General features: G+C 43.9%; 1 protein-coding gene across 1 annotated transcript in view; it reads left to right on the top strand.

The window, feature by feature from the left end:
- Nucleotides 1-24,461, top strand: part of LOC115657700 (synaptotagmin-like protein 4) — a 67,888-nt gene that overhangs the window by 38,734 nt on the left and 4,693 nt on the right. Inside the window, exons 8-16 of the mRNA XM_030575793.1 lie at nucleotides 117-215; nucleotides 2,127-2,218; nucleotides 3,009-3,110; nucleotides 4,991-5,160; nucleotides 7,274-7,376; nucleotides 9,424-9,585; nucleotides 10,449-10,527; nucleotides 11,538-11,637; nucleotides 16,327-16,532. Of these exons, the coding sequence (XP_030431653.1) occupies nucleotides 117-215; nucleotides 2,127-2,218; nucleotides 3,009-3,110; nucleotides 4,991-5,160; nucleotides 7,274-7,376; nucleotides 9,424-9,585; nucleotides 10,449-10,527; nucleotides 11,538-11,637; nucleotides 16,327-16,532 (1,113 nt within the window). The remainder of the gene's footprint in view (nucleotides 1-116; nucleotides 216-2,126; nucleotides 2,219-3,008; nucleotides 3,111-4,990; nucleotides 5,161-7,273; nucleotides 7,377-9,423; nucleotides 9,586-10,448; nucleotides 10,528-11,537; nucleotides 11,638-16,326; nucleotides 16,533-24,461) is intronic.

Below are 24,461 nucleotides of genomic sequence, written 5' to 3' on the forward strand. Positions count from 1 at the left end.
TTAGTGTCCTAATTATTTAATTAACATGCCAACAGTGAGACCCACGTGCCCTGGATCTATTGTTACTTTTTATTCATTTGCTTATTTTGGTGCTTTGGTTCTTAATTTTATTCCAGAAGACGACGAGGATCAATCCCCTGTTGCCATGGCTCTGGCACGAGCGAATAGCGTTAATCTAGCCAAGAGCATGGTGAACATTTACACAACCAGTGAGAGTGAGTAATGTCTGTCTTTCCTCTTTGTTTTACATTTTCCTAAGCTCATACTTTATGGCCTGGATCTTGCAGCCATTGGGCTCTTGTACGGGGACTAAGCAAAGAATGTTTCATCATCAAATTAGAAAGCTGATTCACACCCAGCAAACCTCTAACCAAGCTGATGTTCATCTTTGGCTTGCCATACGTTTTTCTAGGTGAAACTTTGGGAGAGCTTCAGTGAGTTGGTGAAAAGGCTGTGCATTGGCAGTCCAATCAGTGGCATAATGGGGGTGGAACTATGGCAGAATACAGATCTGCTGGCTGCAGTCCCTGTGTTGGGGGAGGCTGGAAGAGGTGATGCTGCAGCAGGTCCCTCCTACACACTGCACAGCTCAGTTATTTGGCCTTTGCACAGGGGACCAGGATTTCAGCCTCTATTTTAAGATTGCTATGAAGTTTTGTTCAGAGCCATAAGCCCTGAAGGTAGCAAAACCAACTATGTAGTGTTATTTTGATGTAATTTGTTTACAAAATAATAAACCTGGAGGGAGGGTTGGAATCAGCAGCTTATTGTATTCCAGTTTAGAGGTGAAAATGACTTGTAGGTTTCCATAGTCCTGAGAGAGTGCTTTGGCACTTTGATCATTGTAGCTTGGTAGGATGTATTGGCCTTCATGATTGATATGTTTTGTGTGTGTATAATCTTAAAATCAAGCCCATTGTTTTGGAAAGGGGTTAGTCACTGGAAAGAAGTTTAAACAAGGATCAAATAGGTTTTATTTAACTTGGCTGATTAAATACCTAGCCCTCTTTTTAACATGGTACACTTTCAAAACTTTTTTTTTTTTTTTTGTTAGTGCAACAGGCTCTTTTTCTCTCCCCCCCCACTGTTTAATTTTGAAGTTTAGCTCCTCCCCCTGAGATGTTGCCATATGTTCTGGAAAACCAGCCAGTCAGTGCCAATGCAGTAACTGATTTTTGTTTGTTTTTTGTTTTGTTTTAATGTTAATAAGAATCTGTGCAAACCATGTGTTTGAAGACTGACCAAAGTCTCAGGACCAAGTTCTGCTCCTAGTTACACCGGTGTAAAGCAGGAGGAACTGAGTAAATTCAGTAGAGTTTCCCTGATTTATACTGGTGTGACTGAACTTGTCGTTAGATGTTTGTGACCAACATTGCTCTTCTGAACAATAATTAAGGAGTGAGATGCCTTTTCCCCCCATATCTCATGCAGCCTCAAGATCAAATTAGATGATGATGATAATAATGAATTTGATAACTTATGATTTGATTCAAGGCCCACTGAAAGCTATGGGATTCTTCCCATGGACTTGAGTGGGCTTTGGATCAGATACCTACATAACTACAAAGAGAAAGTTGGATTTAAAATAAGCATCTGCCTGTCTTTATCAGAAGTATTGGAAGGAGAGCATATACAACTCCTAAACTGTTGGCACAAACACTTAGTGATTTTTTGCAGACAGTGAATACTGCATGCAATACACTGAGATAAAAATATCAAAATGTTTGTTTGTGTTTACATTCTGTCCTGAATTAACAAGGAGATAAACTGTTGTTCAGACTGAAGACCGTGAGTGACACAATTCTTTAAGTTATTATTCAAGTTAAATTAGCCGCTAGAGGGAGTTTTACATATTCCGACAAATATAATGAAAACCCATTGAAAATAGTTCAGAAAAATTAGCTAAAAAGTATTTCAGGGATACAATTCAACTTATAGGGCTAAATTCAGATGTGAAGTAAGTGGGTAGAACTTCCGTGACTTTCCAACATAATTTCCCTAGGTCATCCCAAGCCCTATGTACAGTACATGCCACAGTTAATGGAAACTTGGGTCTGTCTTCATTATGTTTTCCTGCCTCAGCCCACAGGACAACTTGTTGCCTTTTTTCCCCTTTGTGCCTACAGCGTACAATAAGCCGCAAATGATAACTCACCAACTTCTTGAGCCCGAACGAACCAAAGAGCTGAGCAGATCCACCCCTGTCCTTCTATCTGAGGTAGGGGTCTGCATGTAGCCCAAACTCCTCCAACTTTAACATGAATCACATCTACCGAGAACCTTCATCTCAGTAAAATACGTGGTTACAAATGCTCTTTTTAAGTGTTGATTAAACCATAAACTCTGGAGATGACCACTTGGAGCACTCGCAGGGCCAGCCTTACAGGCGGGCGACCGCCCAGGGCGCTGTGGTCAATGGGGCACTGTGGTCAAGGAGCAGGGCAGGCCTGGGGTGCAAGGCCGCAGAAGGGAGCTAGGGGCAATGGGGTGAGGAAGGCAGCGAGTGCCAGGTGGGGAGCCTGTGGAGGCAGTGAGGACCGGGGGAGTAGAGTGGGGAGGCAGTGAGGACTGAGGGGGAGGCAGTGGGGCCCTGGGGTGCCAAAATAAAAGTTTGCTCAGGGTGCCATTTTCCCTAAAGCCGGCCATGAATAATTCTAAACTATGCCTTAGACTTGGGAAGTTGAATCAAAAATCCTTTTTAACAGAAATAGTCCTGAAGGGTACCCAGGACTTCTCCCCTTGGTCATTCTCCCCCAAGCTGTAACATTGTGGTGATCCCTTCAGCAAGGGAGATTGCATGCATCTCCATTGGTTGTTAATTAATGATGATCTTTCAGTCGGTCCAAAGGAATATCCCTGAGGAGACTCCCTGCATTACATTCCTTTTAAACCTTCTTCTAACCTGCATCTGTCTCTAATGGGAGTCTGCTGAGCTATTGGTTTTTCTGCGTAGTGCTTCAGAGTGCTCATACCACAGTGTTTAAAGATGCTTGTTACTTTCTGCACAGACGGAATCGGACACTGCTTCAGAAATCAGCTTCCAGTTTAACAAACACAAAAAGACTCCTAGCATTGGCAGCCACTCCTCTGACATGGCATCAGTCTCTTCGGTAGGTACTTAATGGGCTCATCATGCTAAAAAGAGATTTGCGGTAGAATGCAGTGACGCTGCATTTAGTTCTGGTGCTATAGCACCAAGAGTCTCCCATTATTTCTGGGCATTTATGTTACTGTGAAGTGGAGGATTACTGTAATGATTGTATTTTCTTTTTAGTATTTGTTGTAGTTTGTGTTTAGAGGCCCCATCCAAGATCAGGGTCCCATTATGCTAGGTGTTATGCAAACACAGAATAAGAAAAAAAACTCTGCTCCAAGCTATTTACAGTTTAGAGAAAATTAATCATGCAGTGAGAAAGGAAGGCTTATTACCCCGGTTTTATGGCGGGAGAACTGAGGCACAGATTAAGTGACTTGCTCATGGACACACGGGACATACGTGACTGAGCTGGGAACCAAACTCAGATTTCCTGAGTCCCAGTCCAGTGCCCCAACAGTAAGACCATCTTTCCATTGCCAACAAATTGGAGGGAGTTCAGAGAAGCACAACAAAAATGGGACTAAGGCATATGATCTTAGGGAAGATTACATGATCTAAATATGTTTAGCTGGGCGAAGAGAGGAGTATGGGAGAGGTATGTTGGGTGGGGATTTTTAAAGACTGCCCTAGTGAGTTCCAGAACTTTCAATAGGTCTTGTGTGTCTAACTCACTAAGGTGCTTTAGAAAATCCAACTCTAAACTCTCTGCTGGGGTAAGCCAGTGCAGCACCTTATAAGGGCAGTGAATTTGGCTCCCAAAACTGAGAGGAAATATTTAGGGGATTCTTGAGGGGTAATGGAATGAAGTCAAGAAGGGAGAAAGGGGAGGCTGAATAGCAGGGAAAACTCCCTATAAATGGGAGTGAAATGTTGCCCAGGGGATGTTGTGAAGGTTAATGACTTGCTTTGTATCCTGCAATGCCATCAACATATGCCTTCAATGAATCAAAATAATTGATGTAATGGAACTTACTCTTTGCTTGTATGTTATTTTTGCCTAATCACCTGCTCCTATTGAAGCTGTTTTTTTTGAAAATGGAGGACCAATGCCAGTGAGCAATTGCACGGCTGTGTTTGAGTGCAGAAGACTCTGTAGGTGTCTAGCCATCCATTTCTCTGTGCAGATGCACAATTTGTACGTGCAGTCCTGGCAACCAGGCACACAAAGGAATGCATCTCATGGAACATCAGCTCCTCAAGGCAGGGGTTTGTCTGCCTCTTTTTTTTTTTTTGTACAGCACCATGCACATTGAGAGTGCTCCAACAATATAGTAACAATGGGGCTAATCCTGAGGTTCTTGCTCAGTTTTTCATCAGTCCTTTCTCAGGTAGGGCATTCCCTGGCATCAGTGGGAATCAACCTGAATAAAAACTATGTAACAATTGAGTAAGGAACTTTGGGATTTGGCCCAATAATTATAGATGTATGTGTAATGAGTTCTGGTAGTCTCAATTTATTTCTGTTCTGAAAAATCCAGTGGTGATATTGGGTTAGAATAATACAGCTGTTCTGATATGTGTGCTGGGGTAAAGTGGCTCATTCAGTCTACTGTGGCCAGGCAACCCAGCTACCCAATTCTTAGAGCACTTTGAGATCTCGGGATGAGAAAAATTCTATCATTTGGTGAATTCAGATGTCCAGTATTTCCATAGCACACCCCTGAAAGAGTATTCCCATCTATGCCTGGCCTGCGCTCCACAAGGGATTGATCCCACCGCCCTTACCCACATGAATTGGGCCAGTGTTAAGTTGGTACCCATGAGCCAGCTAAGATCCAGTGCAGAGGTTTTTGCAGAGTGTTTTGCTGTGAATGTACTTTAATTGTTGCCTTTTCCCAACATCACGAGGCTGCCTATCTTATTAGCACTAACCTCACTCTTTTGCCCGGACAGGTAAGTGGTAGCGTTCTCAGCGTCTACAGTGGTGATTTTGGGAGCGTGGATGCACAAGGGACTGTTCAGTTTGCTCTGGATTATGATGAGAAAAACCGAGAATTCCAGATTTATGTTTCCCAATGCAAGGACCTGGCTGTGGTGGATGAGAAGAAAGGCAGATCTGATCCGTGAGTGAGGCTTATTTGTTTTGGTTTTATTTAGAAATTGCCTGATCGCTTGCCCTAGGGAATTCTTGCTTTACCTGTTCAATACATTTCTAAACAGAAAACATTAGTTTCCTCCCTCCCTCTTCCAGATTTCTCTTGTTGGTTTGGCAGTACTGCTTTACTGGCTTCCAGCCTTGCACTAACTGGAATCAGTAAGGGATTTGCCACTGACTTAAATTTGAATGGGATTTTGAAACTTCAGGCCCTGGTCATGACAGGGGCTGAGCACCTGGAAATCCTATTGAAGACAACAGGGGATGTGGGTGCCAATGTTCCCTCTAATTTTTTTACATACATATTCAGAATGAATTTTATTATATGCACCAATATGGCAGTGATGTGTGGTGGGGGTGGGGCTGAAGGGTTTGGAGTGTGGAAGGGGGCTTAGGGCTGGGGAAGAGGATTGAGGTGCAGTGTAGGGTGAGGGCTCTGGCTGGGAGTGCGGGCTCTGGGGTGGGCTCAGGGGTGAGGGGTTTGGGGTGCAGACTGCCCCAGGGCTGTGGCGGGGAGAGAGGACTCCCCTGAGCCCTCTCTCATCACAGCAGCTCTGAGGCAGGGACTGGGGGCAAGGCACCTCTCCCCATCTGCTTGATAGCCTGCTGTGCAGCTGCGCAGCTTGGAGAGAACTTAGATGGGTGCATGATACTGCTTATGCGCAGACACTTGTTTATTTTGATTCCTAGAGACCTTTGACATGTAGTGGCAAAACCACCATCACAACATTGTAAACACACATTTGTGGATGTCCATGATTCTCCATCATGTGAAGCTGAAAAGAATAAACCTCCCTTTTAGCTTTGTAGGAGCTTCAGTGGAATGTCTTCTAGATTCTACACCATAGGACAAAACCCACATTACAATTGAAGGCAAGGGGGAAATTTTTAAGAAACACTTTTGCAGTGATGCACAAGTAATACTCTGCTGTAGCAAATTTTGAACCCAGAAATGTGTACGTTCCTTCTGGTGTACAGGTGCCCCATAAACTGAAAGGAAATCTATCTATCTGCATATGTGGCCCCATCACCGTAGTATTTGAATAACTTGCAAACATTAATAAATTTTCCTGTGAGGCAGGGAGAATTATAATCTCCATTTCACTGATGGGGAGCTGGAGCACAGAGATGGAATGACTTCACCAGGAGTTTGATGTAGAGCTGGGAATTGAACCCAGGTTTGTTAATCCAGTACCCTATCCATGTGATCATCCTCTGTCGGCCAAGCAATAACGCACAAATTTCCCCCACATCTATGTGCCATAATCCTAACCTGGAGGTGATTACTTCTGAGAGCGAAAGGGTAGTTCCTTTCTCAGGCAAATTCCAAACACTGTATTGGCATGGCAAGCTAGACAGGCATTGCCAAAGCACAAAACGTTCAGAAGACCTCCCATCCCTCACCTTGGGCCTGCTGCAGTTCAATACAGATAATAGAACATTTGTCCAGGATGAAATTTAATACTATGTTTGGAGTATATTCTCCTGTGTCCGTTTTGTGCCTTATCAATCTTTGGCCTCTCTGTGGAGAATACCTAAAAAAGAGCACTTCGGTCCTAATTGTAATGATGGTGGTTCTGATGTGGATGCTTCTCGACTAGCAATTGGTTGGTTTCAGACAGTGGTAGCTTCTGATTACCACCAGAACAGTTCGGACTCAAACAAGACAGGCTCAGTCCCCTTAGGACATCCCATCTCTCCTCCTCTCTTATTTCACCTTTGCACAATGTCACTGCGATCTTGCACGTACAGATATCTTATGGTATGACGGCTGATCCATTACCCCATTTACTGTTACAGAAAATGGTCTCTAGTGCTTTCTAAATCATTACCAGTTTTACATATTGGCTGGCGAGCCACCTGTTTCTGGTTTCATTAGAGTTTATCCATCTCCACTGAGCAGTTTATAACTTCACACAGAAACCGAGTGAATATTCTAACAGGTTTCTTAGTTTTGTTTCCAGATTGTAAGCTCCAGGTCTTTTGTTAGCATAAATTCCATGTAACTGTTCAGAAATCTCCCATGTTTGTTGGAGCATGGCAGTGTGGAATGTTACTCAGCTGGAGTTCTCTCTTTCCAGGTATGTCAAAACTTACCTGCTCCCAGACAAAGCTAGAATGGGCAAGAGAAAAACCTCAGTGAAGAAGAGAACAGTGAATCCCATTTACAACGAAGTGTTAAGAGTAAGAACATATTTTGAAAAGAGCTTTATTGTAGTGCACCTGAACTCGCTAGCAACACTCAAGTCTAATCCTTAGAAGTGCTGAGTACTTGCAAGCCCTTCTTAACTTTACTCAGAATTGTGGGTACTCCTAACCGCTTTGGATCTGGCCTCAAGCTTGATATCCCCTGCAATGTCACCCAGCCTTTCTCTAAGCAGGTTAGCTCTGTGACTGAGAAGATGGCCCAGCCACCATGCTTAGTCATGCTTTGACCTCTAGGGTGAGGCTGCCAGCAAGGATACTACATTGGGTTTTATGATGTGGCTAGATAACTAGAAGGAGCTGGGCCTATACAGCTCCCAAAAGCAACATTTGATAAAACTCTGTGTGCCTTCTGGTGACCGTTAGTCCTTTATAAATGGTAACTACTGAAGTGTCACATCCCCTTTTATAAGGTAATTATTATTAAACCCTCATGGACTGAGGAAATTAAGTTTGGTTAAGTGACTTGACCAAGACCACAGAGTGAGACCTGTCAAAACCATGATGAGCACTCAAGTCATTAGCTGTCAGGCTTATGTGATCACTAGCCCAGGCTATCAAACAGCCTCTCCTCATGTCACCTAATCATTTCCCTGCTATTGCAGGAGCCTCAGGCACTGGTGCATCTCGGTCCTTCCTATTCTCTGCCTGTGGCACGTAATAGACAAGTCTCGTGTGGGCTATAACATTTTGGTCTCATTTCACTTGTTGGGTTTTGTGCGGGGTGCTGGGTGGTGCTATTGGCCTCTGATATACAGGAAAGCAGACTAGATGATCTGTTGGTTCCCTTCTGCCCTTAACTCTGGCGGCTTAGCAAAGGACCCCGCTCATGTGTTAGCAAAGGACCCAGGCTTGGAGGAAGCTTGTGCTAGTGACCCTAGTGCCATCAGTAATATGTTGGGGTGCCACTGTTCCCACTGCATAAATAGGTCTGGGGTCCTCCAAAATATCAAGGGACTTATGCATGAGGGTTTTACAGACCCCAAAGCCTGGGGAGGAGCTGGGTGGGGAAGGAGAAGGAGTGGCTTGCAGATAACTGCAGATCTTTTGGAAAAATCAGTGGCTGGTATCCAGCCCTGTTTGGGTTACACTTTCGAGGCTCTTTGCAAGAACGAGAGGCTATAAATTTACTTTAAACAAACGCAAAAAAAGTGGAGTTTAGCTAAAACCTTTCCTTAATTCTCAAATCAGAGATTTGAGATGTTGCCAACCCTCATGACTTTATCATGAGTCTTAGGATAATTTGGTGGGTTTCTTAAAGCCACAGCTACTGGAGGCCTGTGATAACATGAGAATCTCTGCTTTCTCTTAAAGGCAAAAAACTCTAGTGTCCCTGGTTGCGAAGGAAAATTTGAAAATGTAAATCATAAAGGTTGTAAAAGCAGAGGGCCAATGAAAAGACCCCCATATGTATTCTCTCTACAAACCTCATGGCTTTTAAAGCTAATCTTATGTTTATTGGGAGGGTTGACTGTTTAGGGTTGGCAATACTGGGGACTGGAAGAGGGAGTTTTAATGAGTTCTGAGAGCCCTATGACAAGCTGTGCCCGAGCTATTTATTTCCTCCATCCTGTGCTGGCTACCATTCATAACATGGGAATATGCAGCATTCACCACTATGATCTTACTGATGAGAGCTTGAAGGATTATTTAAAATTAAAAAATCCTTTTTAATAATTCTTATAAATGTATTGGGGTATCCTTATAAAAACAGAAGTCATTGTTTCCCTGCTCCCAGAAAAAGGCATTAGCAGTATCTGAATGGAGTATGAAGCACCACAAAGCTAGGCTGACACGAGATTTATAATTTTCCAAAGAAGGGGGGGCCCAATCCTTCGAAATAAGCACTGAGCTGGTTTCTTTTTTGGTTTGTTTTCTATAGGTTCGTTCTTTTTTGGGCTGAACTGAGACAGGTTATTACTTTGTGTTTGCAATGATGAAAAATTAGGTCTATCTTAAAATTATATTTAACCTTCAGACAAAAGCAAAATATTTTGAACAGTCCAAACCTCTTTTTCTCCTCTAGTATAAAATAGAGAAAATGGTGTTGCTGATCCAAAAATTAAATCTTTCCGTGTGGCACAATGACCCACTGGGACGTAACAGCTTCTTGGGAGAGATAGAAATAGACCTAGCCAGCTGGGATTGGAGCAACAAGAAACTCAACTGGTATATGCTGAAGCCACGGGTAAGTATGTCTTAGCTGGTATCCTACTAAATTTGTTAATTATGCTTGAGAATTTCTGATCTTTAACATTTTGATAAAATATTCTGAACTCAATATCTTAAGTAACAGCTTGACAAAATGGCACAGCGCCAATGAAAGGACACAGCTCTCCACTTGGAAATGGGGCCTTTGGGGCTGGAGTGGGGCATCAGTTGCAAAGTTACTGTAACTGCCCAATGTAAACCTGGGATCTGTTAGTGCTTCATCTGATCTCTAACTGCTGCAGTAGAATGAGAGCAGAGAGGCAAGACCCAAACCACATGGCAATTTCTACGTCAAAGGCAACAGTTTACGTTGCACCTGGAAATTAATCGGAAGGCGGTCCAGGCAAAGCAAAAAGTGTCATTCTATTTCTGTTTTCTTCACATGCTGCATGGAGTAGAAGGTTATTAGAACATCTCGATGCTACAGCCTCTTTCCTTATATAACTAGGCACTGCAACACACCCTGACAGTAAGATAACTTGGGTATCAAGTGACGATTGACTTGTTGGTGCCTCCATGTTGAGGTGCCCAGTTTGAGATCCCTTTCAAGAGGCCTGATTTTCAGAAAGTAATGAGCACCTTCCCTCTGAAAAATCAAGCCCCTTGAATGTGTGTCAAGCTGGATTCATAAAATCACTGAGGCTTTGCTTCCTCACTTTATCTGTCAGAACCCAAAGGCCCCAAACTGGTTTGTGAAGAGCCCTCCCCTGAGAACAGACTGCTCCTGGCATGAATACCTAGGACAATCTGTATGAACATCCCTACTGATCTTAAATGCTGCTGTGTATTTTGTTGTAATACAAGCGCACGGTTAGTCTATCCTGGATCTTTCTTTTTCAGAGCCTTTCTGCTATTAATGGTGTGGATCATCGAGGCGTGATGAATCTGTCTATTAAATATGTCCCACCAGGAAGCTTAGGTAAATATATATTTAATACAGTGAGAAGAATTATTGCCTGTGCCTAGAGGGCATGCAGTTTGCAACCCAGTCTATTTAAGGCCTCATTAAAGGATAATCTCATTAACACAAGAGATGGTCTTTGTGATTTGCATGAATGAAGAACCACAGGTTTGTGTATGGTTTGTGCTTTAATCAACTCTTTGTTGTTCATTGCTCAGCTCTGGGTTAGACAGGAACTTGGTCTCACTCAGTGCACTCTGCCCACTGTTTTAAGACAGCAGTGCTGGCAAGTTCTGAATGGAGCCCTGTTTAGACTTCCTGCACCATGGGGACTGGTAGCTGCAACATGGGGTGTTATAGAGGGAAAGGGGATGGAAATCCTTCTGTGTTAGTCTTGGGTGGAGATGAACTCCCAGGACAGGGGCACTTGCAGACTGAAATATTGGGCAGTGGCTCTGTAACAAAAGGAAATGTTCATTAGCCAGGGGACCACAGTCTGCCTGGACCTCAAAGGAAATCTTTCTCTGAAGGGGGAAGAGAGGGTGTGGGTAGGCACTAGGACAGATTTAGAATGAAATGAGCAGAAAAGAGGATAGCAGAAGAGTACATAGGTATGTTCTGTCTCCCCTCAATAATGCAGATCAGGCATCTACTCTCTTCCATGCTGCAGAGACGTTTTCAGTCCTGCCAGTGCCTCTGATCACATACTGTCTCCACCTCCCAAGCTGCTACACAGCCAGACTGTCCTGATAAAATGGTTCTTCTGGGAGTATAGCACCTTCTGTTGGCCCGTGAGAGGAAGTGCTGTGTCTTGTGTCTCTTAGTAGGAGCATTTCACTGGGACAAACAAGCTGATAAGCAGGTGCACACCAACACAGCTGGTATCTAGCCACTCTGTGTTGCAGGAAGCAGGGGGCAGAGTTGGGCCTGGATCCACCCCTTCACACTTTAGTGAAGGAAGCTGCTCCTCTGCTTGCTGACTGCTATTAGAACTTGATTGAAAACCATTCTATTTTCTGAAATGGCAGGTCCAAAGAATCCTTCATCTGGGGAAGTTCATATCTGGGTCAAAGACAGCAAGGACCTCCCACAGTTGCGCCCGTCTGGAGTTGACTCCTTTGTGAAATGGTAATTGTATGAGCTTTTTCCCATGTACATAAGTGAGGAAGATCTTAGTTTAGATGCAGGGCTCACATACACACCTTCCTGGAGACATATTTTTGAAGCTGTTTCCTCTAATGATCATACCTAGTGGTGCATCTCTGGACTATAAATAGCCGCATGCTATCTCATGTGCAGTGCTCTGTTCCCTATGATCATCTGGAGTGAATTGCCTTTTGTTGTTCACCATAGCGCAAATCCAGAAGTCCTTACTCTGGAAAAATTCCCAATGAAATCAGTGGGAGTTTTGCCTACGTGAGGATTGAGTAAAAATGGAGGGAGGACCTCAGGGTCTGACCTTGTGCATTCAGGTGAAATTGAGAATTGTGTATCAAAGGACACGTGCACGCGCATGGCACATGGCATAGGGAGGTAAGGGAGGCTTGTCTTTGTTTGCTCCTCTTTGTGTGAAAGATTGATATACCTAAGCTGCGTGGCTGCACCACTCTAATCATCACATAAGTACAGAACCATAGTTTCAGTCTCGTGGTCTCAGCAAAACCTGTTCTAGTTTATAAAGGCAGCTGAGATGAGTGAAGTGGGTGTCTTTTGTTTTGTTTTGTTTTGTGTTTTTGGTTTGTTTTGTTGTTGTTGTTTTGTGTTTTCAGGGGGTCATGTTGGATAGTCAACTGAACATGCGCTCCAGTGCAGTTCTGTGGCCAAAAGGGCTAATGTGATCCTTGGATCTATAAACAGGAGAATGTACAGTAGGAGCAGAGAGGTTGTATTTACCTCTGTATTTGGCACTGGTGAGAGTTCAGAGAAGAGCCCTGAGAATGATTAAAAGATTAGAAAACCTGCCTTGTAGTGAAAGATTCAAGGAGCTCAATCTATTTATCTTAACAAAGAGAAGGTTAAGGGGTGACTTGATTACAGAATATAAGTACTTCTATGGGGAACAGAAATTTGATAATAGAGGGCTTTTCAGTCTATAATGAGATCCAGTGGTTGGAAGTTGAATATAGACTAATTTAGACATGAAATAAGTTGCAGTTTTTAACAGTGAAGGTAACTAACCATTGGAACAACTTAACAAAGATTGTAGTGGATTCTATGCCATTGCCATTGGCAATTTTAAAATTAAAATGAGATGGTTTTTCTAAAAGATATGCTCTATTTCAAACACAACCATGGGACTTGAAACCATAACTAATACAGGGAAGTTCTCTGGTCTGTGTTATGCAGGAGGCTAGATTAGATAATCACAGTGGTCCCCTGTGAGCTTAACAGTCTATGAATCTATTAAATATGTCTAAAATATTGTCAGATTTTCAAATTTTATCTGTTTTATGGAAAACATTTCTTGACATTTCCCTTCAAACCGTTCTGACAAGATCTAGTCTATGGGCTGTGGTTACAGTTGGGGCCAGTGGCGGCTCCAGGCACCAGCACTCCAAGCACATGCCTGGGGTGGTGAGCCACGGGGGCACCCTGGCGGTTCTTGTGAGAGCGGCAGTCAGGCCACCTTTGGCGGCTTGCCTGCGGGAGGTCCACCGGTCCCACTGATTTGGCGGCAATTCGGCCGCGGGTATGCCGAAGCCACGGGACCGGGGACCTCCCACAGGCAAACTGCCGAAGGCTGCCTGACTGCCGTGCTTGGGGCAGCAAAAAGCTAGAGCTGCCCCTGGTTGGGGCCAGTTGTAGCTCTGGGATAAGTGAGTGTTGGGACATGTAGTGGGCCCCAGGTAAGGTTGGAGTTAGGGCTGATAGTGGTTCTCAGGCCAGGGTTACAATTGGAAAAAGTTGGAGTACCCAGGGTAGTAGTTTAAATGTGTTGTGACCAGTGCTGGCCTTGAGCTATAGGGTGAGCATTGCAGCCTGTAGAGTTCTCTGGACTAAGGTTAAGCCTGGAGCTGTTAGTACCTGCGATGAATGGTTACCATGGGAACTGGTGGTAGTTGCTGGGTTAGGGTTTGACTTGGGGCCTAATTCAAGATCCTGGGTTAGGGCAAAGCTTGGGGGCCCAAGCTATGGTTTGACTGTGGGGAGGTGTGAGGGCACAAACTAAGTTTAATGTTGTTGTACAGAATTTCTGTTTCTGAAATATGTTTAAGGTTGGAGCCTGTAAGTGGCCTTCACGTAAGGTTAGGGGTACTGTAGACTGTGGAGTGGACTGAATAGAATTAGGGATAGGGCTGGTTGAGGACCCCAGACTAGATTTAAGGTTTGAAATCGTAAGTGTCATTCAACTAGGGGTTGGTCCCCTAGATTCATGGTGGATAGGGCACTCTGGATATGGATGTGAGTTGCCATTAAGGGACTCTCTGGGGCAAATATTTGAGCTGATGTGGATTGGAGTGCTGCCAAAACAATTTTAAGTGTTTTCTATAGAGCCTTAGCTCCCAGATAAAAGTGATTACACAGAACTTTACCTTGCTTTTTTCTTAATGAAAGATTTTTAGCCTACTTGTTGGGGAGACAAATGAGGGCAAATGAATGTTAAAATCCCAAACAAGATGAGAAATAGAAGAAAATCAAATATATTATTTTTAAAATTTCATGAATTTAAGTACAATGTCACAATTTTTTTTAGCTTAAATAATGACTTTTGAATGGTTGAAGGTAGCACTGCTGGAATGGTAAGGATATCATCCCCAAATGGGGGTTACAGTTGAGGAAAGGGATAGAGTTTGGGGTCAGCAATGGGGACAGCAGAGGGCCTCATGCTAGGGTTAAAGTTAGGACTTTCAGGGCTTGCCCAGCTACAGTTAGGCCAGAAAAGAGCCCTGGGTTACGATAAGGATTAGGAATGGGGTAGGCAATGGCTCCAGGGCTAGGTTTAGTGGAGCCAGCAGAGGGCCCCTGGCTAATGTTAGGATAGGTGGCAGAGGGCTCAGGCTTGGTTTAAGGTTGGGATCCGTGGGGCTTGCCTGTCTACAGTTAGGTTTGGGGTTGGCAGAGGGCCCCAGGGCTAAGGTTAGGGCTGGCAGAAGGCTGTTGTGACAACTGGGCCTACAGATTTATGCTAATTTGTGAGTTCAGCTGTGAACAATGAGTGAAAGTTCATGAAGTGTCACAATAACCTACAACAACAAATGTTGATAGGGAGAGTTGCAAAAGGAAGACAGACTGACTGAACTGCTCCAAACAAAAAGGCATACTGATATAACTCAAGGACTGTGTTATGCTTGGTAAACAAGACCATGTGCGATCAAAATTGATGCGTCAGAAATTAGGTGGACAAAATAGTGAAAGGATGGGCTATTCCTTTGGGGGGTGGGGATCCTTTTTAAAAAAAATTTTGGAAGGAAAAATTGGCTACTGGAGTGAACTTCACCATCATGCCTGCCACCCGCACCATTTCCTGGGAACCCAGGCCCTCTTTATTCTAATACTAAGAGTTATCCTGACCAGACTGGGTCAGACAGAGGAAGAAAAATGACATCCCCACCTCTGCTGGCTTCAGCTAAATCCTGAATACCAACTGCAACATGAGACTTTGTCCCCCTTCTTTCTGTTCTTATCCTCCCCACCTTGTTCTCATTCCTATCTCTCTCTCCTTTTGTCTGAGAAGAGTCTGGCTTAGTCAGCTAAGACTATATATTTTGCAACACTGCTGCAAGCCTTTGAGCAGAAAAAAGCTTGATGCTCGTACAAGTTTGCCAGTCTCAAAATAGCTGGTAAGACTGTTGTGGCAGGTTCAGTCACAGAGACCCCCTCGGGACTATTACCTGATGTGCTGAAATTACCTCTGAGCCAGTTTTCCCTGCCAGCTTGGGACTCCAGGACCCTGCCTTGTTGAGCCAGACACGCTAGCCTGTTGCAACACAGACCCAGGTCCTGGGTCCGTGCCCCCAAGGCTGCAGACTTTAACCAAAAACTGCTCAGCAAGTTACCTGTCTCCAGCACCCAGACACCCAGTTCCCAATGAGGTCCAAATCCGTTTTACTCCGTATAAGGCTTATACAGGGTAAACTCATAAATTTTCCACCCTCTATAACACTGATAGAGAGAGATGCACAGCTGTTTGCTCCCACCTCCCCAGGTATTAATCACTTACTGTGGGTTAATTAATAAACAAAAGTGATTTTATTAAGTATAAAAAGTAGGATTTAAGTGGCTTCAAGTAATAACAGACAGAACAAAGTAAGTCACCAAGCAAAATAAAACAAAATATGCCAGTCTATGCCTAATACATTTAAGAAACTGTTTACAGGTAAATCTCACCCCCAGAGATGTTCCAATAAGCTTCTTTCACAGACTAGACTCCTTCCTAGTCTGGGCCCAATCCTGTCCCTGGTACAGTCCTTGTCGGTGAAAAGGAGGGGGTTTCTCATGAGTGGGACCCCTCCTCCCATTCTGCTTCAACCCCTTTTATAGCTTTGGCCCAAGGGGATCCCCACCCTTCCTTCTAAATGGAAAAGCACCAGGTTTAAAATGGATTACAGTATCCTGTGGCACGGTCACATGTCCTGTGAGACCTCGTTCTTCCAGGGCTGGCCCACACATACCCAGGGAGGTTTGCAAGTAAACAGAGCCATTTACAACCAATTGTCTTAGTCAATGGGAGCCATCAAGCTTCCAAACCATCATTAAGGAGGAGTCTGTGGACCCAGAAATTTGGTTCAGATCCATCCTTACCAAAAATAAAACCAGAAAATAGTTTAAAAATGTGTTTTTCTGCATTACATGTTGTATTTTTTTCTCTTCACTAAGCTACGTGCTTCCAGACACCAGTAAGAAGAGTTACCAGAAGACCAGAGTTATTAAAAGAGACCCAAACCCTGTTTTTAATCACACTATTGTGTATGATGGGTTCCACACAGAAGATCTGAAAGATGCCTGTGTTGAGCTGACTGTGTGGGATCATGAAAAACTAACGAACCACTTCCTCGGAGGAATCAGGCTGGGCCTTGGGACAGGTAATTGGATCCTTATTTGAGTCAGTAGATTTTTATGTATGTATTTTTTTAAAACTAAATTTTGTTGATTATTGTCATTGCTCTACGAAACCATAGAACATGATGGGGTCTTCCAGGTCAGCTTCATGTAGGAGGAGACATCAGTGATGAGTGTGGCTGTATTCAAAGTGTAATTTGAATTTACATGCACACGCCAGTCCTGGGTCAGAGGTGGTCACAAATGGCATGGTGGCAAACCCCTCTTTCAGGAATCTCAGCCCAGACACCAATATCCCTTCCAATGTTCTCATGGGCTAAAGTGGGATGGCCCTGCTCCAGAGGGTGGGAGGGTGAGGGAGTTGCAGAGAGCTTGTCCTGCACTCACCCTGATGCAGTAACTTCTGTTGCAAGGGGCTGGCTGGGCTCTGCTCCAACATTCTGAGCACGTGCCAGGCTCTAAAAGGGGCCAGGAAAGGCCCATGGGGAGGCAGCCATGGTCTCAGAGGAAGGAGCAAATTAGAGCACAGGAGGAGGGGGAAGCAGGTTGCAATGTCTGGAGCAGGGAGTCAACCAGCCAGCTCTGCAAGACAGGAGCCATTTCCACCAGGACAGGGGGTTTTATAGGTGAAAGCAGGACAGTCTTGCAAAACCTGGGACTGTTGGGAGGTCTGCACTAATACCTGGATCCTAGGAAGCAACTCCACCCAAAGAACTGGCTCTATTTCTGTTTGCAACAGCTCCTCCAAATAAAGTGCAGCACTTCTCCATTGTCTGAATAGAGCTTGCACATTAAGAAAAAACTTGTGTATCAGCACTACTGGGTAACTTCTTCTATAACAATATATTGAAATTTACAAGTGAGACCAATAAAGAATACCTTACAATGGTGTTGGATGCACACTGGGTACTCATGGTGCACAGTCAGCGCTGAGACTGTGATAGCTGAAAATAAAGCACAAAATGGAGAAGTGTAGTCTGCTGGACATAAATATTATAAGATTTATTTGGATCACAGTAGTGCCGACAACCCCCCACTGAGATTGGCACCCCATTGTTCTAGGTGCTGCATAAACGTATTAAGAGACAATCTCTGTCTCAAGTTTACAGTGTAAGGTCCAATTCAGGCAGGCACTTAGACGTGTGCCCAACTTCAGGTGTGTTATTTTGGCAGGATTACGACTCTTAAAGTCAGGGACATGCTGATGTATTCTGCCAATGTGGCTCCTAAATAGACCAGATAGACAAAGGGTGGGATATAGCTGATGTCCATGTTTCTGTACCAAGATTTCTATATGGACGTCCAATAGAAATTGTGTTTTCTGACACAGTGCTTCGCTGTCCTTCACTAGGATAGTCGTCCTTTGTTGCCTCTTCGCTTCAGTTTCCATCTTACTCCCCCCCAACAGCCATTTTCAGGGGGCGATCTTCATAGAATCTTACAAATAAGTGGCTGGAAGGGACCTTAAGAGCCATCAGTCCAGCCCCCTGCTCTGAAGTAGGACTAGACCATCCCTGACAGGTGGTTGTCCAACAGATTCTAAAAAAACTTCCAGTGTTGGGGATTCTACGGCTTCCCTTGGAAGTGTGCTCCAGAGCTTAACTGCCCACTCTGTTAGGTTGTTGTTTTTTCCCAGTGCCAAGTAGAGTGGGACAATTACCTCCTGTATCTTACATATGACACTCCTGTTCATATGCCCCAGAATGACATTAGCCTTTTTTTTAACTTCATCAGACTGTTGACTCGTATTCAGTTTGTGATCCATTATAATCCCCAGATCCTTTTTCAGCAGCATAGCCAGCTAGCAGCTAGTCCCCATTTTGTAATTGTGCATTTGTCTGGGGGGGGTTTCCTTCCTAAGTGAAGTATTTTACACTTATCTTTATTGAACTTATCCTGTTGATTTCAGAAAGATTCTTCTAATTTGTCAAGGTCACTTTGAATTCTAATCCTGTTCTCCAAAGTGCTTATGGCGCCTCACAGCTTGATGTCATCTGCATATTTTATAAGCCTACTCTCCACTCTATTATCCAAGTCATCTTGCCTTTAACACACATAGTTGACCTAAAAAATGTTGCCTCCTAATGCAGAGATTATAATCAACATTACTGATGCTAAAGAAATGAATTCCATTCTGTTAATCTGTTCTGTGCCTTTTTCTGGTGGTGCTCGTTGTGGGTTAGCTTGCAGCATGTCCCACATTTAGGCCTTGGCAGATTTTATTTTTCTACATTAAACTGTTAAAGTGCAACAAGTATAACTCACAAAGGACTCTAAACTGCATTCATTTATTATTAGATCAGGAAATTGTTACAGGAGGCCTTGCTGAGAGGGAAGAGGCAGAGGAAATTTCAGTGGGTTATAATACAGGATGAACAGTTCCCCAGGGGTTGTTTTGGAAAACATTTGTAGCAGTTGGAAGATCTTCCTCTCAGACCTACTTAACAGTGGGACTTGCCAGCACACCTTCTGTTTTCTGTTTCCTAACATGTCACCAAGAGTATTATGAAGTTCCCAACTGTGAAATAGCAGCTACAACAAGCTAATAAACAATTTCTAAAAATACCACATTCAGGATTCACTGTTGCCAATATGATATGGTTCAAATTCAGACATTTCTCTGGTTGGCAGTGTTATAGAATCATAGAAGTATAGGACTGGAAGGGATCTCAAGAGGTCATCTAGTCCATTTCAACCCCACCCCTATGCTGAGGCAGGACCAAGTATATTTAGATCATGCTTGACAGTCATATGTCTAACTTTGTTTTTAAAAACCTCTAGTGACGAGAGCTCCACAATCTCCCCTGATAACCTGTTCCAGTACTTAACTATCCTTATAGTTAGACATTTTTCTTACTCGCTAACCGAAATCTCCCTTGCTGCAGATTAAGTCCATTCCATCTGTCAAGGTTCTTTCCCCACTCTGAACTTTAGGGTACAAATGTGGGGACCTGCATGGACACTTCTAAGCCTAATTACTAACTTAGCTCTGGTATACTGACACCACCCAGAATTCCAGTGTCTAGGGCACTCTCTGTTCCCCCAAAACTTCGTCCCTCCCTGGGTTGCCTTGAGGGACTTCACCAATTCCCTGGTGAACACAGATCCAAACCCCTTGGATCTTAAAACGAGAAATTTACCATCCCCCCTCCTTTCCCCCACCAATCCCTGGTGAGTCCAGATCCAATCCCCTTGGATCTTAAAACAAGGAAAAGTCAATCAGGTTCTTAAAAAGAAAGCTTTTAATTAAAGAAAGAAAAGGTAAAAATTATCTCTGTAAAATCAGGATGGGAAATGCTTTACAGGGTAATCAGATTCCTATAGACCAGAGGGACCTTCCCCCCCCCCGCCTTAGGTTCAAAGTTACAGCAAACAGAGGTAAAATCCTTCAAGCAAAAAGAAACATTTACAAGTTGAGAAAAACAAAATTAAAACTAATCCGCCTTGCCTGGCTACTTACAAGTTTGAAACATGAGAGACTGATTCAGAAAGATTTGGAGAGCCTGGATGGACATCTGGTCCCTCTTAGTCCCAAGAGCGAACAACAGCAACACAAAGAGAACAAACAAAAGACTTCCCTCCACCAAGATTTGAAAGTATCTTGTTCCCCTATTAGTCCTCTGGTCAGGTGTCAGCCAGGTTTACTGAGCTTCTTAACCCTTTACAGGTAAAAGAGACATTAACCCTTAACTATCTGTTTATGACACCATCATGTCATACCTTCGGTGAACATGGAGAGTAATTGATCACCATCCTCTTTATAACAGCCTTTGACATACTTGAAGACAGTTATCGGGTCCCCTCTCAGTCTTGTCTTAAGACTAAACATGCCCAGCTTTTTTAACCCTTCCTCAGAGGTCAGGTTTTCTTCACATTTTATCACTTTTGTTGCTCTCTCCAATTTGTCCACCTCTCTCTCAATATATGGTGCCGAGAACTGGACATGGTATTCCAGCTAAGGCCTCAGTTACCTCAATTAGCCTTTTATTGCACCTGCATCACATTGTTGACTCGTATTCAATTTGTGATTCACTATAAGCCCTGAATTCTCTTCTGCATACTACTGCCTAGCTAGGTACTACCTATTTTGTAACTGCATTTGATTTTTTTCCTTACTAAATGCAGTACTTTGCACTTGTCTTTATTAAATTTCATCCTGTTGATTGCAGACTAATTCTTCAATTTAAGATGATTTTTAATTCTAATACTGTCCTCAGAAGTGCTTGAAACGCCTCCCAGCTTAGTGTCACCATCCACAAATTTTATAAGCAGTCTCCTCTCCCTTATCCAAATAATTAATGAAAGTATTGAACGATGCTAGACCCAGGACTGACCCCTGAGCAATCCCACTATATACACCTTTCCAGTTTCACGGTGAACCATTAACTACTCCGAGGATGGTCTTTCCACCAATTGTGCATTCACCTTTTAGTAATTTCAACTCAACCACATTTCCCTAGTTTCAATATGAGAATGTCATGGGAGACTGTGTCAAAGCCCTACTAATATCAAGATCCAGGGCCGTCCTTAGCCATAGGCAGAATAGGCAGCCGCCTAGGGCACCACTAGGTCTGGGGGCATCGCTCTGCTGGGAGCCCGGACAGACAGGAAGCAGTGGAGCATGTAAGAGCAGGGCTGCTGGGTCCTAGAGAGAGCCGAATGCAGCACAGTCTGAGGGAGGGGATTGGCTGCTGTGGTCTCTGGAAAGGAACTCATCTGTAGGGTGAGCAGATGTCCTGATTTTATAGAGACAGTCCCGATTTTTGAGTTTTTTTTCTTATATGGCTCCTATTCCCCCCACCCCATCCTAATTTTTCACACTTGCTGTCTGGTCACCCTAGGTGGGGGTAATTGGTACCTATATGAGACAAAGCCCCAAATATCAGGACTGGCCCTATAAAATCAGGATATCTGGATCTGGTCACCCTAGCTAGGGAGTGCCTCTCTCCCCCGGGCTGGCAGCGATCCATCTCATCCGGGGGGGAGCTGCACAGGGCAGGATGAGCTGCTGTGGCTCCATGGGTGCCCCGTCTCTGAGATCAGATGCTGTGCTAACTTCACCATGGTCTGTTGGCTGGCGGTGGTGCCCACTGGCATGTGATCAGACCTAAGAGTTTGCTGCTGCTGTTGCCACTCTGCACTCAAAGAGGCGGATTTTGGGGTCCTGCAGTTTTCCACCTATCTCCTCCTCTACTGCAGCTGTTGGACCAGCAGGCCGGGGGTGAGCCAAGCATGAAAGCAGTGCTATGTTGCCATTTAGAATGTCATTTAACAAATTTGTTTGCCAAAAATGCTTGCTAACAATCCTGAATTCAATTTCAATATTTTTTTTAAATCAATATCTTAGCCAAAAACAGAAAATTAAGTTGTTGACAATTATTTGTGACAACTTATTTATGTTTGGTATGGGAAAGGGAGTGGGCCAGTTTTCATCAGAGAAGCAAAAAATGTTGACTGACTTTCCTATAGCCCTGTTACTGCTAAATAGAGCCCTCCAACAACTGTAATATGCTCATCTCCTTACTAATGTATAGAGCAGGGATCAGCAACCTACAGCACACGTGCCAAAGGTGGCACGCGAGCTGATTTTTGGTGGCATGCAGCGGTGGGCTGAGTGGCTCAGCCCGCCACTGCTCTGGGGTTCCAGCTGCTGCCCCATTGCCACCCGGGGTCCCAGCCACCGGCCCCACTCAGCAGCCACTGCTGTCCTGGGGACCCCCAGGGAACCCCAGGCTGGCAGCGGGCTGAGCAGGCCGGCGGCTGATACCCTGGCTGAGCCATTCAACCCGCTATCGGCCTGGGGTTCCATTCACTCAGCTGGTAGGTGGGCTGAGCAGGACTAAATTCAACGAAATAGGACAACAAGAGCAACTAATGACAAAGTGCAAGAACCTAGAGCAGTGGTCCCCAACCTTTTTCGTCTGGCGGGCGCCAGATGAAGGACCTTGGGGGTGGACGAGCATCTGCTGAAATGCCGCCAAAATTCAGTGGCATTTCAGCGGCGATGCCTCTGGATGACGCTGCTTGTTGGCAGCAAGCGGAGTCACCCAGAGGCGTTGCTGCCGGAATGCCACCGAATTTTGGTGGCATTTCGGCGGATGCTCGTCCGACGGCCAAAACGCGGGTGCACTTGAGAGGCCCCAGCGGGCACCATGGCACCCTCAGGTACCACATTGGGGACCCCTGACCTAGAAAGCCTCCTGAAGCACAGCGATCGTTTTGATTTAAATGGACTTGAACTGTATGAAGAATTGAGTACACTGTCATCAATAGTGCGACGTGCAAAATCGATAATGGACATTGTACAGTTTACTCATACCAGCAAACTTGTTGACATATATCCTAATGTGTACATTGCCACTCATATTCTACTGACAATTCCTGTAACAGCAGCATCAGGAGAACAGAGTTTCTCAAAACTAAAGCTCATTAAAAACTATCTCCGCTCCACAAGGAGTCAGGAACACTTGATTGGTCTTGCTAGTCTTGCAATCAAACAAGACATCACTTTGTCTTTGTCATACAATGACATTATTACTGATTTTGCAGCCAAACATGCCAGAAAGATTGCTTTTAATTAAAAACAAATCCTTGTTTCTATACCTCTTCATATCAATTTCCAATAAAATGTTGACAAATTAAAAAAATTATATTATTTGCATCATTCTGTCAAATCAGAATTTTTTCTATAGTGCTACCTCTTTAGTGCTAGTCCATCAGCATTACAGTGTGCTTAATTAAGTTAAACTGGTTTTAATAACATGCATGTGGCAAGTTTTCCAATAGTGTACGCTTATGTTTGTGTTGCTAAGAGCAAGACAGGCACAGGGGCACCAGCTTAATAATCCCACCTTGGGCACCATAAATCCTAAGGACGGCCCTGTCAAGATCTGTCGAGTCTACTGCTTCACCCTGTGCACTAAGCCAGTAGCCCAGTCAAAGAGGGCAGTTAGGTTGGTTTGCCATGATTTATTCCTGACAAATCCATGTTGGCTGCTACTTATCACCCTATTATCCTCTGATGCTTACAAATTGATTATTGTTTGAATTTAAAGCCAAGTGCTAGGTAAATGAGAATTGCCAGAGTCATTGAATTGGAATTAAATGTACACATTCTTACAGTATCAGAAACTTGATTCCTATATGAAAGAAATGTAGGCCAGAGTGTAGCTCTGGATTGCTACCAGAGAGAATGCCCCAGGATTCAGTCATATTCTGAATGAGTCCTAAAAAATCTTCGTTCATTCACATACATATTTTGATGCATCTTTAAAGTATACTTGTACTTGGTAGCAAAAACGACCGTTGCTGCTTGAACACATTTTTTTCTCCTTTTTTTAAAGACAAAACAAAACACCAAATTCACAATTTTGATCACATCTAAAAATCGCAATGATGTCAATGTTCATTGCCTCCCTGTTAAAGGTCTGTACGTTTTAAAGGAGGCTTTTGGAGAAATTGGGCTTGTTCCTTATTTTGCTGCTTCATTGTTATCTGTTTATCATTTTATCTCACACTAGCACCCAGAGGCACAAGTTTGGATTGGGTCCTGGTTATCTTGGGCACTGTGTAAGCATACAGAGGCAGTCCTTGCCCAAAATGTTCATGTTATATGGCCCAATCCTGCAGACACTAAGCATGTTATAACTTTAAGCAAATGGGTAATTCTGTTGACTTCAATGGGGCTGCTACTTGTGTGCTTAAAATTACATGTGTGTAAAGTGTTTGCAGGGTAAGAGCTTAAACAGAGGAATCAAATGGCGTGTGGTGGAAAGGGATATAGTATAAAGGTAAAAGATGGTGAATGGTGATGACAGCCACATAATATGCCAAAAAAAAAAAAGGCACGAGTTTTTTAAACTTTTTTTTTTTCCTGCTTGGATTTTTACCTTTTAAAATATCAGGAATGTCAAGTCTGGTGTTCACTTGTTTTGCTCCAAGCCCTGGGGCCT

Source organism: Gopherus evgoodei, chromosome 9 (genome assembly GCF_007399415.2).
Source record: "Gopherus evgoodei ecotype Sinaloan lineage chromosome 9, rGopEvg1_v1.p, whole genome shotgun sequence".
NCBI classification, from domain to species: Eukaryota; Metazoa; Chordata; order Testudines; family Testudinidae; genus Gopherus; species Gopherus evgoodei.